This window comes from Babylonia areolata, chromosome 20 (genome assembly GCF_041734735.1).
Source record: "Babylonia areolata isolate BAREFJ2019XMU chromosome 20, ASM4173473v1, whole genome shotgun sequence".
NCBI classification, from domain to species: Eukaryota; Metazoa; Mollusca; class Gastropoda; order Neogastropoda; family Buccinidae; genus Babylonia; species Babylonia areolata.
The window spans coordinates 18,388,525-18,406,024 of record NC_134895.1 but is presented as its reverse complement, the minus strand read 5'-3'; the positions used below and the strand labels follow the sequence as shown (position 1 = coordinate 18,406,024).

Sequence of the window (17,500 nt, the reverse complement as noted above, 5' to 3'; positions counted from 1 at the left end):
TAGGCACGCAAGTTGTCAGCCGTAACACGCGGACTGGGCTGCATGAAAGAGTATAAACACGTAATGACAAAGTTGGTGCTGATAACACAGCATGCGGCAAGCGTGCGGCATAGCAAGCGGCCGCGGACACAGGAGAATAAAAATAGAAATTTTTAAAAAGTCAAAAAGAAGAGTCATTACAGGCATGATTAAACACCATGTTACATTTATTCAAATTTGGTTTGAGTGGAGATGGGAGGAGGATGGGGGTGGGGGGGAGGAATCAACAGTTTTATTATTCCTTGTAAATAGAGGAGCGTTGTCGTCGTCGTCACCGTCATCATCACCCATTACCATCGTTGTTCTTGGTTCAAGTGTGCAAATGTAAGTTTCGGATCACTCGCTTTCGGTTGTCAGAGTGCTCGAGCGTGTTGTCTGGTGTGTGTGTGTGTGTGTGTGTGTGTGTGTGTGTGTGTTCGTTCTTTAGTTAGCGTCTTTTCACTATTAGTGATATTAGACGATAAAAAAGAAAAAGAAAAAAAAAGGGTGGGAAGGGGTAGGGAGAGGGGAAAGAGAAGTCAGAATAAAACAGAAAAGGTAAAAAACTGCTTAGAAATGCATTACTAACATGAAATTAGCTTTAACAGTAACAATTCAATAATGATGATAAGAACCAAAACCATTAACATGATTATGAAGTACATTAAAGGAATGTAGAAATAGAGCAATGAACTAATGCCTTTGAAAGTTCTACTACAAGAACCTCGTTAGAAATAACTCCCCAGAAATCATCTGCAGAATAGTTACTCTCTGTGAAATACTTGGGCAAGAAGATACGTAACTGCTGACATTGAAACAAACTATGATGCAAGCCAAACTGCTTACCACAAATGCATATAACATTTTTACTATATTTTGTCTTCAGCGCGTCAAGTTTTATACGGAAGAAAGTAGAGGTTATTAATCTTGTATAGCAAGTTGAAGAATTCGGTATTTTTTCTTTAATAATACGTTCGGGGAATAATGTCCCTTTCTGTTTTGAAGACTCTGTCTTCCATCGTTTATGAAATCGACCCCATGCTGTTTTTTCTAACAAAGTGTATGCTTCTTTCACGGAAAGTCGGACAAGTATTTTTGTCGATTTTTAACCCGGTGTTCGGTTGTCTGTGTGTGTGTGTCTGTGTGTCCGTGGTAAACTTTAACATTGCCATTTTCTCTGCAAATACTTTGTCAGTTGACACCAAATTAGGCATAAAAATAGGAAAAATTCAGTTCTTTCCAGTCTTCTTGTTTAAAACAATATTGCACCTCTGGGATGGGCACAAAAAAATAAAAAAGAAGCCTAATTATATGCAAACTGTATTTACTGTTATATTTATATTTTTTGTATTCTCTAAACTTGGCACTTTGATCTGGTATTCTGACCCAACAACAAGAGCAGTCATTATTATCATTTTTTGTTCAAACAGGAAGGATGGAAGTTTTATTTATTTGCAAACGTTTTGGTGCAGATAGTAAAAAAAGGTAAATTAATCTGTAATTAATGCTAGGGGTCTTAATTTGCTTTAAACTGATCTTTCTCATCTTAAACATTACATTTTGAAATTATACTCAATACATAAAAAGCTTGCGTGTTTTACTCTCAGTGTACAGGGCTTTCACTGTGTTCATTCGCCCAAGTGGTCTTATTCGGAAAATATTCAAATCAATACGACGAGTGGACTTTACAGATCTATTGGCTGAGCCCTGAAGGTCATGGGCAAAAATCAGTTGTGTACACATATTTATACACATTCAAAGCGCGTGCTCATATTCTTCGCGAACGCGAACGACGCCATTTTGTTTCAAGTTGTTGACCTGCCCGTTCAATCCTATATTCAATGGACAATACATGATAACATGTGATGGAAACTTGGAGAAGGAGACCGTTAAATATTTATCCAGAGAAAGATTTGTGAACGCCTCATCACTTACTGGATTATGCCCCAAATTGCCATAAAAATATCCACAGAATCAGTCGGAATTCACAGTTAAAAATTGTAAATCATGCGAGTTAATACTCTTGAACTGATCACGATGAAACGAAAAAATTTCTAGTCTTGACTTTTCTCAAAATGAAGTCCTTTTCACTTCTTCCGACGTTTAGAAGTACTTGTACTTGGCTCTACATGTTATTAGTTTAACAAAATACTAAATTTTCATAACAACTTTAAAACTATAAAACTAGAATGAACATAAAAGAGAAATTGAATCAACTGTGTCGTACTACATTTCCGGCGGGTGTAACTAAACTTGTACATCTGTCTAGATCTAGTGAAAACGGCTAAATGTTGCAGTGTGATTGCGGCGATAGCCATTAAAAAGAATTTTTTTTATTGCCCTTAAAGATTTTTGAATGCCCAAGATACACCAGAATAATATGATTTAAACAGCGTTCTCACTGCGAATACCGCAACTGATATATCGCCCTTTAAAAAAATAGGTTCAAATGTTAAATTTTAGAACGTCAGTTAAGGAGCCAGATAGTGTAACGGATAAGGCAGTTTCTTCTCACCCGAACACGCGGGGTTCGAATCTGGTTAGGACTTTTTTTTCTTTTTTTTTTTAAACGCGAAGCTTTATAATAACAAATACAGAACACATTTTAACAATTAGATTTTTTTTTAAAGTGTATCACAAGTGAGTCTTGAAGGCCTTGCCTCTCTTGTTCTGAATCTTGTGCTCCTCTTTTAGCTGCTTTATCAGCAGTTTCATTGCCATAAATGCCCACATAAGGCACCCAACAGAAACTGACATCTGTACCTTTAATCCTCAAACAATGTACCAAATGATTTGCTTCAATAACTAAGTCAGGTCTTGTTTCAAGGCTAAATGATTCTAGAGCATAAAGTACTGATTTGGAATCAACAAAGAATGCTGTTTTCAAGAAAACTATTTGATGGCTCACCAAGTACCTCAATGCTTGTATAATAGCAACAAGTTCAGCCGTTAAAATGGAAAGATTCTTTCCAATAAAGTAAGATTTTTCAACTTTAAAAGCGGGAATAGTAAAAGCCGCGCCAGCATTTTTGTCATCAAGAACGGATCCATCTGTAAATATAAGGAGATGATTCTGGTATTTTTCTGCTGTGTGTATTCTGGCAGTACTCGTCGTGATATTGATGTTTTCTTCCTTTTTTGTTTCAGAATAGTTGATATCAAAATCTGCTTTCAACATTTGCCAAAAAGGAATAGGCATATAAGATGGTTTTATAGCTAACTTGTTCATATTAACACCAGATTCTTTTTACAGATTTGAAACGTAAGTTGCAACTGTTTCTTGTGATGAAATAGATTTAGCTCTTTTTGGAAAATCACTGTCAGATCTTACTGTCAGTTCATCAGCAATGAAATTTTCTGTCATAGAAGTGTATCTTACAGCGAATTTTGCTGTTGCTAACTCACGATGATCATTTAAAGGAAGAATTCCGGCTGTTTTGTATGTTTCCTGGTTGGATGCATGAAAGGGCATCCTGAGGGCAATTTTGATAGCCTTACAGTCTACACTTTGAATCTTTTGTAATAGATATTTAGGTGCACAGAAAAGTATTTCTTGTGCATACGTTAACTTAGACCTTACAAGAGCCGTGGAAAGATGGATTAATGTTTTTGTATCCATTCCGCAAGGTAAGCGGCTTAGAATTTTCATTAGATTGATACTTTTTCTTGCCTTCAAAATGAATGTTCCATGTCAGTTTTGAAGTAAGATCAACACCTAAAAACTTCACCACCTGTTTATAATCAATGACGTCACCAAGTAATTTAAAAACTGGCATGCTAGATGGGTTACCACCTGAATTAAACAACATCATACATGTTTTTTTCTGTCGACAAGGCTAGACCATTTTCAAACATATAGTTACCAAGGTTGTCAAGATCAGATTGATACAAACGCTGTATGTAATTCTGTGCTCTTTGTGGGGTTGACTTTTTTTTTAGAGTGACACCCATCCACATACAAATGTCATCAGCATACTGTACTATAACTACACCATTTGACAATACCTTTGGGAGATCCTGAATAAGAATATTAAAAAGTATAGGGGCTATAACTGAGCCCTGTGGAATTCCCATGTCAAGTTTATGTGGTAAAGAATAATGTGTTCCCACCCTCGCTTGGATAGTTCTATTAGATAAAAAGCTTTTTATATACTCATAGAGATTACCAGATATTCCGACTGCTTTCAGTTTGTATAGCAGACGTTTGTGCCAAACCTGACCGTAGGCTTTTTTAACATAAAAAAATGTTTGCCAAGACACTTTTTCTGCGGGCAAACTGACGTTTTATTTGAGTTGTAATTTTTACTAGGTGTTCGACTGTTGATCTTCCTTTTCTAACGCCTGCATGGTTCACTGGAATGATATGGTATTTTTCACAGTAAGTTATTATTCTCAGCAGGACTATTTTTTCCATTAGTTGACTGACATGCGAGGTCAAAGCAATAGGCCTATAGCTTTAAAAAAAAAATTTTTATTACGTTCAGGTTTTCCAGCTTTTAGAACTGGTACCACTATCGATCTTTTCCATATCTGTGGTATACTTAAAGATATCCAACATTTCTGATATATTTTGTGAAGGAAAATGATACATTTTTCTGGAATGTTTTTCATCATCTCATTTGATAGTGCATCGATGCCAACGGAACTTTTTTTTTATTGCTAAGGGAAGCTATTGCGGTTTGTAGCTCTTCATATGTAATAGGAGAATAAAACCACAAGTCATTTTGCGGAATCGGATCACTGTATAAAGGACTGTTTTCTTCTGTGTGTCTTACACTCCTGTGATAAACCTTCGTTTTTACTATTTTGCGCAAACATTTCAACAAAGATTTTTGCCTTTTCCTTATCTGATAGAAATTTGTTTTGTGAGTCGTTTGGTATTGGGCAACTTGGTAACTTGATTCCATTTTTCATTTCTTTCATTTTTGTCCAAACTTTATTTAAGTCTTTATGATCTGAAATTTCATATAAACAAAACGATGACCAATAATCTTTTTTAGCTTGGGCTACTGTCATATTACTCTGAGTGTTTGCTTTCTTCATTTCTTTGTGCTTTTTGGGCTCACTGTCCGCGAGGTAGTTCCTAAAATTATAATGTTTCTTTCTTGTAATTAACAGCCTTTTCACATGCATCATTCCACCAGACATTGCCTGAACGGTCACCCGACTTCACACCCTTTACTTTTGGAATCGACATATCAGCTGCTGATAGAACAACTTGTGTAAAATTTGAATACATTACATCTATGCTTTGATTGTCAAGTTTTTCAAAATCTTGAGAGGAAAGAATGTTTTGAAATAAATCCCAATTTGCATTCTTATAGTTATATTTTGGTACAATGTCAACGTTATCATTATCAGGCCTATAATCATCATCAGCTATTGTAATGATGATAGGCACATGGTCGCTTCCCAAAGTGTCTATGCTAGCTCTGGGGATATAAGTGTTAGGTCAATTGCTGTTGGTCTGTGTTTAGAAACGTCAGGAATTCTAGTAACACTACCATCATTCAAAAGATAAAAGGGGCTGTCAACAATATTTTCGATTAAGCGATTGCTTGTCACAGTTCTACAGTTCTTTTCCCAGAATGGAGAGTGGGCATTGAAATCTCCAGTTATTACCCATTTGCCGGGCTGTTGTTCTTGTACTGTTCTAAGCCACTCAGTATTTCGGTCGTTTGGGCTTTTCGGAAGATAAACAGAAAGAACGTTAAGAACTTTTTTGTTGCTGAATTCTATTGTAGCCACACAAGAGTGTATTTCAAAGCTTGCAATAGATTTTTAGATAGGTGACTCACAAAGATTATACTGTAATTCTCTAAGTATATAAATAGCAGTACTGATCTTTTTGCCCTCGTTCCCAGTTTCATGAACTGGTGGACAATAATAATTGGGAAGTTTGGGAAGCTTACATGCACTGATATTAAGTGACTGTAAAATTAAAACGTCACACTTATTTGATGCTAGAAAATGTTTTAGATAGGCCAGATTAGATAGAATAGATCTGCAGTTCCACTGGAGTAGCCTAATTTGTAGTCGCTTTTGCGTTTTCATAATTAACTATCTATTCTATCAAGCAGGAATATAGGTGTTGTTTTTTGTTGTTGTTTTTTGTTTTGTTTTGTTTTGTTTTTTATACAATATGATTATATCAAAGACCGTAGTTTACAAATTATTACTTTTCTACCAGATGAACGATTGGCAAGAGAGAAACAAGAAAGAAAAAAGACGAAAGAAAAAAAAAAGAAAGTTTGGTACTAAGATTAAGGTTTAAGGGTGTGTGTGTGGGGGGGGTGGGGGGGGATTACAAAACCCTAAATTTTGAGGCACAAAAGAACATCGGCGTCGAGATGGGGGCACTCAGAAGAAGTAAACAGCTATTTCTGCGAGGGTTCACAGCGTACGACCCAGTCCTTTCATCGTTCAGCAAGGATCGAAGAATGTGTTCAGTCTGTTGTCAGACCTGCATGGGCTTGATCGAAGGTTCGCGGGTGCGTGCTGACTCTCTCAGGCTACTGTGCTTAGGGTCACCCCTATATTGCCCCAAGGTGTATGTTTCCCCCAATTTCACTTTCTACGTTCCCCCACGTCTGTGTTCCCCCAGGTCAGGGAGCGTGCAATCGACAGACTGTGAGGTTACCATGTTTGGGGTCATCATTAGGTTCCCCCAGGTCAATGTTTCCCCAGGTCTGTGTTCCCCAAAATTTTCTTTCCGCCAGATTGAATTTCCTCCAGGTCTCTCCTTTCTGAATGGCTTTTTTTCATTAATACAATGGACACACAGAAAAGAGGAAGAAACAACAACAACAATAACACACACACACACACACACACACACACACACACACACACACACACACACACACACACTGAGAAAAACATATGGATACATAAACTGATAGATGCCCGACCTACATACACCAGACCTAACAACGCTCCGGAGACTGAACGCAAATCTTATTTTAGCACAAGTTTATAATTACTCGTCTGTTGAAACACACACACACACACACACACACACACACACACACACACACACACACACACACACACACACACACACACACACACACACACACACACACACACACAGCCGTCACACGTGTTATGCTTTGTGGCATGCATGTTAGCTGAGTTGCTAAGTTGGAGGCAAGGCAAAGCAAAGCAAGGCGCATATTACATGATCCACTGAGAGCACTGAAACAGAGCAGGTCCAATTCGCCTATTCTCGTTTCGCCTGCTTTTTGATCACACCGCTACCGTCAATGGCCTGATGAGAGGTTGACTATTATTTTTGTCCTGTTTCGCCTACATGCTATTCCCGTTTTGCCTGTTCAGCCTCTCTCTCTCTCTCTCTCTCTCTCTCTCTCTCTCTCTCTCTCTCTCTCTCTCTCTCTCTCTCTTGTAATTTGAGCCCACAGATGTTTTCTTTTTTCATAAATGAATCAGCGGTGGAATTGTCAAGAAAAGGAAAACATGGAATTCAGTTAATCCCGGGAGCTATTGAACTATTCTTACTGTTATTCGCAGATGATGTTATTCTTTTGTCGGGTACTGTTAGGGGGTTACAAAACCAATTAAATGTTTTGAAAGAAGAAGCAGATCGCTTAGGCTTAACAGTTAATTTAGATAAAACTAACATTATGATTTTTAGAATGGGTGGGCATCTCTCAGTACATGAAAAGTGGTTATATGGAAATGCGGATGTTAAAGTAACTAATACATATAAGTATTTGGGAATAGTATTTTCAACAAAATTAAGTTTAAACTATGCGTGGGAAGAATCTTGTAGGAAAGCAAAGAAGGGTGTAATCGAAATACTGAAATCGTTAAAAAAGCTTAACTCGATTGATTATCACCTGTTTTGGAAAATGTTTGATACACAAATTGAACCTGTACTTACGTATGCAGCTGAAGTCTGGGGGCTAAAAGCAAACTCACAAATGGAGAAAGTGCACACATATGCAATAAAACGTTTTCTGAATGTACCGATTCACTCATCCAATACTGTATTATATGGGGAAACGGGTAGATATCCTTTGTACATAAAAACTCTTGTGAAATGCATAAAATTTTGGTTGAAATTATTGAAGCTTCCGCAATCACGTTTGCGTAAACAGGCTTATGATATGATGTTATTACAAATGGATTTAGATAGAGAAAACTGGGCTTATCATGTTAAAAAGATTTTGTCTGAACATGGTTTTGGAATTGTGTGGATGTCCCAGGAAGTGGGAAATGAACAGCAGTTTATTTCGGAATTTAAAGATAGACTTATTTATTCTTTTAAACAAAACTGGCATTCTGATATGGAAACTAAAGAAAAATATAGTTGTTTTTTTTCATTCAAAAGTATATTTCAAACGGAAAAATTCCTGACAGTCATCACAGATAAGTGGCAAAGAATAAACTTTGCAAGATTTCGACTAAGGACACTTGGATTTAATACAAATAAAAGATGGTTTCAGCCTGGGACATCCACAGAATCACCATGCCCTTTGTGTGCTTTAGTGTAGATGATGAAAAACATTACTTGTTTCAATGTAAATCATTCGATAGGGTAAGAGATAAGTACGAGTTCTTTCAGTCTGAAGTAGCTAAAAGGCACGACATTGTTTCTGCTTTGTCGTCTGATGATGACCTCACAATACTGTCAATAGCTAAATTTCTTGTAGAAGCACAAAGAATAAGATGTAGTCTTACTATTCAGAACAATACCAGAGTAAATGAGGGGGATAATAATGTATAATGTCTACTATCTTATGTTCAGACTGTAAGCCAGATAATAAGGTAGACATTGAACAGTATCGTTGATAGAATGGATGGTCGAGTAATGGTGTTTTTGTCTTTTTGTGTTGTTTTTGTTTTTGTTTCTTCTTTTTAATGTTTGTTGCTTCCATACTGTAAGGATGTTGTATTTCGATAAAAGCTGTTTTGTTTTTCTTTGTTTGCATGTTTTGTTTTGTTTTGATGGATTAAGCAGAGTGTGGTATGGTACTTGTGGTGACATAAGAATTAACCCTATCACCCCCTTGTCAATAGACCTATGCAGGTAATGACAATAAAATATCAAAGCGTCTCTCTCTCTCTCTCTCTCTCTCTCTCTCTCACACACACACACACGCACGCACGCACGCACACACCCAGGGACGCACGCACCGCAACCTATACACAAACTGCAATGAAGAATATGAGACTTTTTGTTTGTTTTTTTAACACTAACACACACGCACGCACGCGCGCGCGCGCACAGACACACACACACACACACACACACACACACACACACACACACACACGCTGTAATTAAGAAAATTAGATTTTTGTTTTTAAAACACGCGCACACGCACAAACACAAACACACACACACACACACACACTCACACACGTGCGCGCACGCGCGCACACACACACATCTACCCTGTTTTCCCCAACCCCTAAACCCGCTCCCCTCCTCTCCTCTCCAGCTTATACCCTTGATTACTGATTACGAGTAGGCCCGGCAGTGAAGGGCTGCCAACTCACTGAGATAAGAGAAGGTTTTCTGTGACCGCTCCTTATTTGATCTTCTTCCTTTGGGCACTGCATTATATTTGTTCAGCCCCCCCCCCCCCCCCCCCCCCCCCCCCAAATCAATGATATCATTAGTATGCACACAAAATAATCGAAGCTTCCGCCTCATCGATCTCATTTTTCCAAGGTTTTTGCAGTCAATGGGTTAATTGGCAAATCGGCAATATAAAAAGGGTGAATTGGGATCACCAATTTAGTTACTGGCGAATCAGGAATTTGCGAATCGGGAGTACACCGTCATCACGCATTACCATCATTATTGCTGCTGCTGTTGTTGTTGACCGGTTTATTTTATGCATGCCTACCCACTTGGGGCATTACACACATGTGTATGCAAAGCGACACACATACACACACGCAGACACACAGAGACATACAGGCAGACAGACGCGCCCACACGTGTGAAAAACCCCCCATCTATCTCTCTCTCTCTCTATATATATATAATTATATATGTGTGTGTGTGTGTACATGTGTGAAAAAAATCTCTCTCTATATATATATATATGTGTGTGTGTGTGTGTGTGTGTGCGCGCGCGCGCGAGCGTTTGTGTGTGTGTGTGCGCGCGTTTGTGTGTGTGCGTTTGTATGTGTGTGTGTGAGAGAGAGAGAGACGGGTTGGCTGGTCCGGCACGCTGTGTGTGTTGGGTGTGTCCAGGTGTTGGCTAGGGAGTGGTACAGCAGGGAAGTGGACTGGTGGTCGCTGGGAGTGGTGCTGTACCGTCTGCTCACAGGACAGGTAACTCACTCAACTCGTCTCCACGCCTCTCCCCCTCCTCCCTCCACTCCTTTCCTTTTTTCTCTCCCACCCATCCGTTTGGCTGCTTTTCTCTCTCTGTCTGTGTGTTTGTGTGTGTGTGTGTGTGTACGTGCGTGCGGATTGGCCTGACCAGTCATCTGCGCACCCACAGAGCCCAACCCACCCACCCCCAGGATGACTAGATGGTCCTCGTCGATCCCGACGGACGAACCACACACATTTTTATACCACATCTTATGGGTTCCATTCTTCCTGTGCATAACTGTTTGTTTGTTTGTTTCTGTGTGTGTGCGTGTGTGTGTTAGTTACTCTGTGTGTGTGCGTGTGCCTGTGTTACTGTTTGTGTGTAAGTGTGTGTGTGTGTGTGTGTGTTACTGTTTGTGTGTAAGTGTGTGTCTGTGTTACTGTCTGTGTGTGAAAGTGTGTCTCCCCCATTTTTTTCTGCCGATATCAACCCCTCTCTTTTTCTGTCTCCATACGTGAATATTCTTTTCTTTGTTTCTGTTCCCAACTCTCTCTCTCTCTCCCTCTCTCTCTGTCTCTCTCTCTCCCTCTCTCTGTGTCCCTGTCTGTTTCTTTCACTCTGTGATTGTGTTTTTTCCTCTTTCTCTGTCTCTTTTTGTTTCTCACTGTCTCTGTCTCTCTGTCTGTCTCTATCTCTGTCTGTCTGTCTGTATGTCTCTTATTTTTTGTGGTAATTATCGCTCAGTCTGCGTGCTTGATAGTCTCTCAACAGTCATATCCACATTTGTAGTACCGCATCCTTCTTAACCATACCACACACATGCGCGCGCTTACACATACAACACACTATAAACACACAGCACACACACAACACACAAATACTAACATACCAACTCAAAGGCAGTAAAGAGACACAGAAATTGATGCAGAAGACAGAATAGTAAACACGAGACTCACAGTATTGAATAGAGTTAGAAGTAGGCATAGATACGGAAACAACGCAGACAAAAATAGGCAGACAAGAGCCACGCGCGCGCGCACACACACACATACACACACACGCACGCACACACAAACACACACAAACACACACACACACACACACACACACACACACACACAGATCGATCGATCAATAATGCGACGGATTGCAATTTGCCATCAAGCGTTCGGTAACAGCGGCAAGGTCGAGTCATTCTCTTCCTGCCCAAAGGGATTTACACTCTTTATACGGCCACAGAGGCTGGGAATGTCAGCGGCCTGTGTTTCCGTGGTTACGGGTCTGTATATAATTGTGCGTCCCACGAAAGGAATAAAGAATGAGTTTCAGTTTCAGTTTCAGTAGCTCAAGGAGGCGTCACTGCGTTCGGACAAAACCATATACGCTACACCACATCTGCCAAGCAGATGCCTGACCAGCAGCGTAACCCAACGCGCTTAGTCAGGCCTTGGGAAAAAAAAAAAAAAAAAAAAAAAAAAAAAAAAACCACACACACAACCACACACACAAAACAAAAAAAAAAAAAAAAAACAACAAAAAAAACAACAAAAAAACAACAAAAAAAACCAAAAAAAAACGGGGGAATAAATAATAGATAAGCTTGCATAAATAAATAAATAAATAAATAATAATTATAATATAGAAAAAGGTAGTAGTAATAATATTAGTAATACTAATAAAATGATAATAATAAAACATAAATAAATAAATAAATAAGACAACAATGGTGATAAATAAGCAAATAAATGTAAAAAATGAAGACACACATTCACACATACACCCACACATGCATAACAGAAATGCACCAGACATGCAGTTTCACATATATGAAAGCACAGTCAAATACATATAAACGTACATGAGCTCCAACACACACACACACACACGCATTACCGTGCACCTCCTCTACCCCCCTCCTCCACACACTTATTTCTAGTCTAAGTATCGCAGCTTCCACGGCACACACACACACACACAAACACAAACACACACTCACAGAGATGAACACTTACTTGTACAAGCACATATGAAAGCACAGTCAAATACATATAAACGTACATGAGCTCCAACACACACACACACACACACACACATTACCTTGCACCTCCTCTACCCCCTCCTCCACACACTCATTTCTAGTCTACGTATCGCAGCTTCCACGGCACACACACACACACACAAACACACACTCACAGAGATGAACACTTACTTGTACAAGCACACACACATACGCCCATATCTCCCACCCCCAACTCCACACACGTACATACAAAGATATATATATATATATATATATATATATATATATATATATATATATACACGTTCCAATATCCTGTTGCTCCCACAGTGTAGGCATGCATACACTCACATACCTCATCCTCTACCCCACCTCCCCCCGCACTCCCACCTCCCCTCACACACACACACACACACACACACGTACACATATCTCTCCTGACACTTGTGTACAGTTTCACTCTCGCGCATTCACAAACGCACTCAAAAGCACACATACACACAAACACACACAGCCGCCACTGACTGGCCGCAAGAGGGATGGGAAAAGATCTCTGATGCCAAGAACGTGGCGTCTAGTGTGTTGCTCGGTCTATTGTGTTTGGAAAGGCCCACAGAGACTCTGTTCCGTTTTGAAGAAATTTGCGCAATGTTGGTTTGGAGATGATGCCGATATTTGTTTGATTTGCAAAGCATCGTGCTCTACCTTTCATGTTAGATTTGCGGCCGCTCCCTCTCTCTGCTTCTATTTCTTTGAGGCGATCGATGGTGTGATGGCCTTGTACCTGTTCTTTTTGGTATTCTTTGACTTTTCTGAGGATTTCCGATTTTCCTAGATGTAGGCCGCTCGTTGGTGTTGCGTTACCAGCAAGTCTGTCAGCTCGCTCATTTCCCTTAACACCTGCATGTCCCGGGCAGTATGACCATGTGAGTTTTTTAATCTGAAAGTTGCGCATTGCGTTATGCCACTCTGGGCTTCCCATTCCGTTTTCAATTTTCTGTATGAGGTTCATTGAGTCGGTTAGAATCATGGCATGTTGGTTTCCGGGCGTATGGAAGGACGATAGCCACTGGAGGGCATGTGTCACAGCTTCAACTTCCATCGTTAGGCTGGAGGTTGTGACTTTGTAGGCAGCATTCTCTTCCCAAATTGTTTTTCCATTTTGTTTCGCAGTGAATCCCCAGCCAGACTGGTCTTTGGTGACTGAGCCATCTGTGTATATGATGATGTCCTCTTCTTTACTGTTTTCTTCTATAAGCAGCTTCACTTCCGCATCAGTTTTGCCCTCTGGCCATTCCCGACAATGTCTTCCTAGAGTGGGTGAAATGACTGTGTTGAATAGATGGTTGAGGTTTTCGGGGTTTTTCTCCCATTCTTTTGTTTCTTTCAGGTCTTGAAGTCGGCATACTAGCTGGATTGTGTCTTCTGCTTGCCCCATCCATGATCTTCCTCGTCCTAGACGGCTGCCTTTTGGTTCTTTGACTGCGTCATGCAGTGGGTTTTGAGGGTTTTCTAATGCTTTGAAGTAGGTCTTGACCTGTTCTAACTTGTTTCTGGCCTGCACTGAAGGAAGGTCAAGCAGGTATCGCATGGTTTCTGTGGGCGTGTCTTTTGTTGTTCCAAGGATCAGCCTCATAGCTTCATTTTGGACTCTTTCTAATTTTAGGAGGTTGCTTTGAGACGGTGTTGTTAGCCCAAGTCCGTAGTCGATCACACTGAGGACGAGTGATTGGTATAGCAGGAAGAGGTGGCGTTGTTCAATTCCTTTGGTTGCCATTGCTTTTAAGACTGAAAGGCCCTTTTTGCATTTGAGAACAGTGTTTTCCGTATGTTTTCTGAAGGTCAGCATCCTGTCGAAGTGTATTCCTAGGTAGCGTAGGCATTCAGTTTTCTCAATTTGAATCCCATCGAATGACACAGAAGGTGGTGATTTGCTCGCGGTTTTGTTGTTGAGGGTGCACAGCAACGTTTGGGCTTTCGCTGGATTGATGGAAGATCCTGTGTCTTTGCACCATTGAGCAATATTGTTTAGTTGTTTCTGGACGGCTTCAGTTCTTTCCTGAGCATTTTTCGAAGTTTTGAAGACCAGGCCGTCATCCGCAAGGGTAAGCACCCGAGCAATTCCATTGTTGTTTAAGTCTGCAAGGCCCTTCGTGTAGACATTGTAGAGGACAGGAGAGAGTGGAGACCCTTGTGGCAGTCCCATGGATGGTTTAGAAGGTGCAGACATCCAATCTCCGAGGCGTAAGACGACGGTTCTTTCCTGAAGCGCTGCTGCTATCCATCTTGTCAGTGTCAAACTTACTCCATACCTTAGTAGCAGCTCCATGAGGTGCGCAAACTGGACTTTATTGTAGGCATCTTCAAGGTCAATTGCTACTGCTAGTGTTTCTTCTTTTCTTTGAAATCCTTCATACACCTCATATGCAAAGGCAGCTGCATTTTCCCATGTGGACTTGCCTGTTCTGTAACCACCTTGATTTGAAGGGAGAATGTGCCTGTGTTCAAGATCCCTTGCAAGTTTCCTGGCTATCATGCGTTCCATGAGCTTTCCAACAATGTTTTGCATGGTTAGGATCCGGTAGCCGCTTACCTGACGATGGTCCTTTCCTGGTTTTGGTATGGGTTTTAAGAAGCTGTGTGTCCAGTCCTCCGGCACCTGTCCATTGTGGAAACTGTTTTGATATAGATTGAAAAGTTTGCTTCTGTCTTCTTCCGATAGCTCCTTGATGTCTGAGTAACGAACTTTGTCTGGGCCAGGAGCCGATTCTTTCTTGCATTTAGCTATTGCCTCGTTTAGATCATCCATTGTCAAGTCATCATCAGGTCCAGTCTGCATAAGGGTTTGGTTTAACTCCTCAACATATTTCTTTTTCTCATCTAAGTTTCTTTGATCACTCTGTTGTATGAAACGTTTGAGCAAGGCAGATCCTTTTTCTTCATTTGTCTTAAGCTTGGTTCCGTCAGTGTCTAACATGTCTGGGGTTGTTGTTGTGCACGTTTTCCCTTCCATGCGACGATAAAATTGCCAGAACTCTGTCAATGTTGTGTCATAACTGAGTGCCTCGCAAAACTGTTTCCACTTGTCATTTTTGGCCTCTTGAGCAGTGACTTCAAACTGTTTAGTTTTTTCTTTCATTTTTGTTTCAATATCTTTGTCCGGAGATGGTTTTGTTCTTTCTTTTTGCCAAAGTTTGACAGCCGCATGTTTTTCTATCCAGGCTCTCTCTGTGTCGGTATTCCACCATGGGGGCTGAATAGTTTGCATCCTGTTCAGTGCCGTTCTTTTGTTTCTTCTGCGTCTTAATTTTTCGATGACGGTTGTCTCTTTGGTTTCATACTGAAATGGATCACGCAGTTTCATACAGGGTTTATCGGACAGTTTCTGTAGACTGAAAGCTACCGGGAGGTGGTCGCCGCCTTGGTATGGAAGCGTCTCTGCATTCATTTCTGCTCTGAATTTTGGAGATGTTAGAGCGATGTCGATCACACTGTCACTGTCCCCTTGTCTTGTTCCAAGGCGAGTTGGGGATGTGGTTGTTAAAGGGCTAAGAAGAATTTCCCCTATCATTCCTTCAAGTGCGAGTCCTTGTGGGTTGGTGTTCCGCTGGTCCCATAACTTCGATCTTGCATTGAGGTCTCCACAGATAATGACCGAGTCTCCAAGTTCGTTCTCTATTTCCTCTAAAAAGGCCCAATCCTCTTTTGTTGTGCAGGTTCCTGGGTGAACGTAGGCATTGATGAGCACGATGCTTTTGTGAACTCCGTCAGGTTTGTCAAGACGCACCCCCAATAATTCACATGAGTTGCTACACCATTTCTCTAGATTTATGGTGGAAACTTTGTTTTTTAGGTTTTTGTTCAGTATGATTGCTACCCCTCTTCCTTCATTCCTTTGAAAGACTGTGAAATTCTCAAAATGTATTGGTCTGTCTGCACTTGTCCTGGTCTCTTGGAGACATAGAATGTCAAAATCATATGCCAATTTCTCAATTGTTGAGATTCTCATTCTTGCGCTGGAACAATTCCAACTGCCGATTCTAAAGAATTTCTTTGACAGCCGCTCTGCTTTTGTCATTCTGCTACCTAAATAAAGAATGAAGGAAAGGTAACTAGGCAGAGAGAAAGTAAGAAAAAAAGGAGAAAAGAAGGAATGAAGGAAGGAAAGAAAGTAGGAATAAAAGATGTAAGTAAGAAAAATAATAAAGAAACGGGAAATAATAGACGGAAGTAAGAAAACAAGTAAGACTGAAAGAAGAAACAAGAAAAAAAAAAAGCAGGTAGATAAGAAAGGATAACCAAAGAAACGAAAATTAAGTGTGTGCATTGATCGATGGAGACCGTGGAGGCATGGATGGAATGTTCGCACAAGTGTGTGTATGTGTATGTGTGTGTGTGTGTGTACGCGCGCGCGCGCTCTCTCTCTCGAGTTTTCTTTTGATGTGTCCCTGTTATGACCCCCTCTTACGTTCTCCTCACTGTTTCTGTTTGTCTGTTATCACCTCTTTCTCTTTCCTTCCCTCACTACCCTTTCTCTCATCATCAGTTTATTCTCTCTCTCTCTCTCTGCGCGCGCGCGCGTGTGTGTGTGTGTGTGTGTGTGTATGTGTGTGATAGAACACCGAACACTGATTGTTCATGGTGCGTTGGCCATTGGCCCTTATACGAACAAAAACGGTTGGGGTCGGGGATCAGGGAATGGAGCGGGTGTCTGAGAGAGAGAGAGAGATGGAATTAAGGACATATGGGCGTTTGATATCGATTTCTTTTAAAATTATATAAAATGTATGAAATCGTCTACGGCGTCTGTGTCGTCTCCAACTATCTGGAGACGTTTGGTTGATTGAAGATTAACATCTTGACAGTTATTATCACTTCTTCCTGAGGTCATGTTGACTTCAGTGTGTGTTCACATTTACATAAATTATGAATGCATGCATGCGTGTGTGTGTGTGTGTGTGTGTGTATGTGTGTGTGTGTGTGTGTGTGTGTGATCGATCAACGGTGTGTGTGCGCGCATACGTGTGTGCTTGTATTCGCGCGCGTGTGCGACATGCATGTGAACGTTAGGCCTTGTGCAAAAGCGAGCGCAGGTGCTTATACAGTCTATCCAGCGTAAAGTTAATGACGTCAGGAACAGGGGCTCACGTGTTCTCCATATGCA

At 40.5% G+C, this 17,500-nt stretch overlaps 1 protein-coding gene across 1 annotated transcript in view; it reads left to right on the top strand.

Annotated features, from left to right (window-relative positions):
- LOC143295467 (ribosomal protein S6 kinase beta-2-like) overlaps nt 1-17,500 on the top strand; it is a 48,716-nt gene that overhangs the window by 8,886 nt on the left and 22,330 nt on the right. Inside the window, exon 5 of the mRNA XM_076607181.1 lies at nt 10,250-10,330. Coding sequence (XP_076463296.1) covers nt 10,250-10,330 — 81 coding nt within the window. The remainder of the gene's footprint in view (nt 1-10,249; nt 10,331-17,500) is intronic.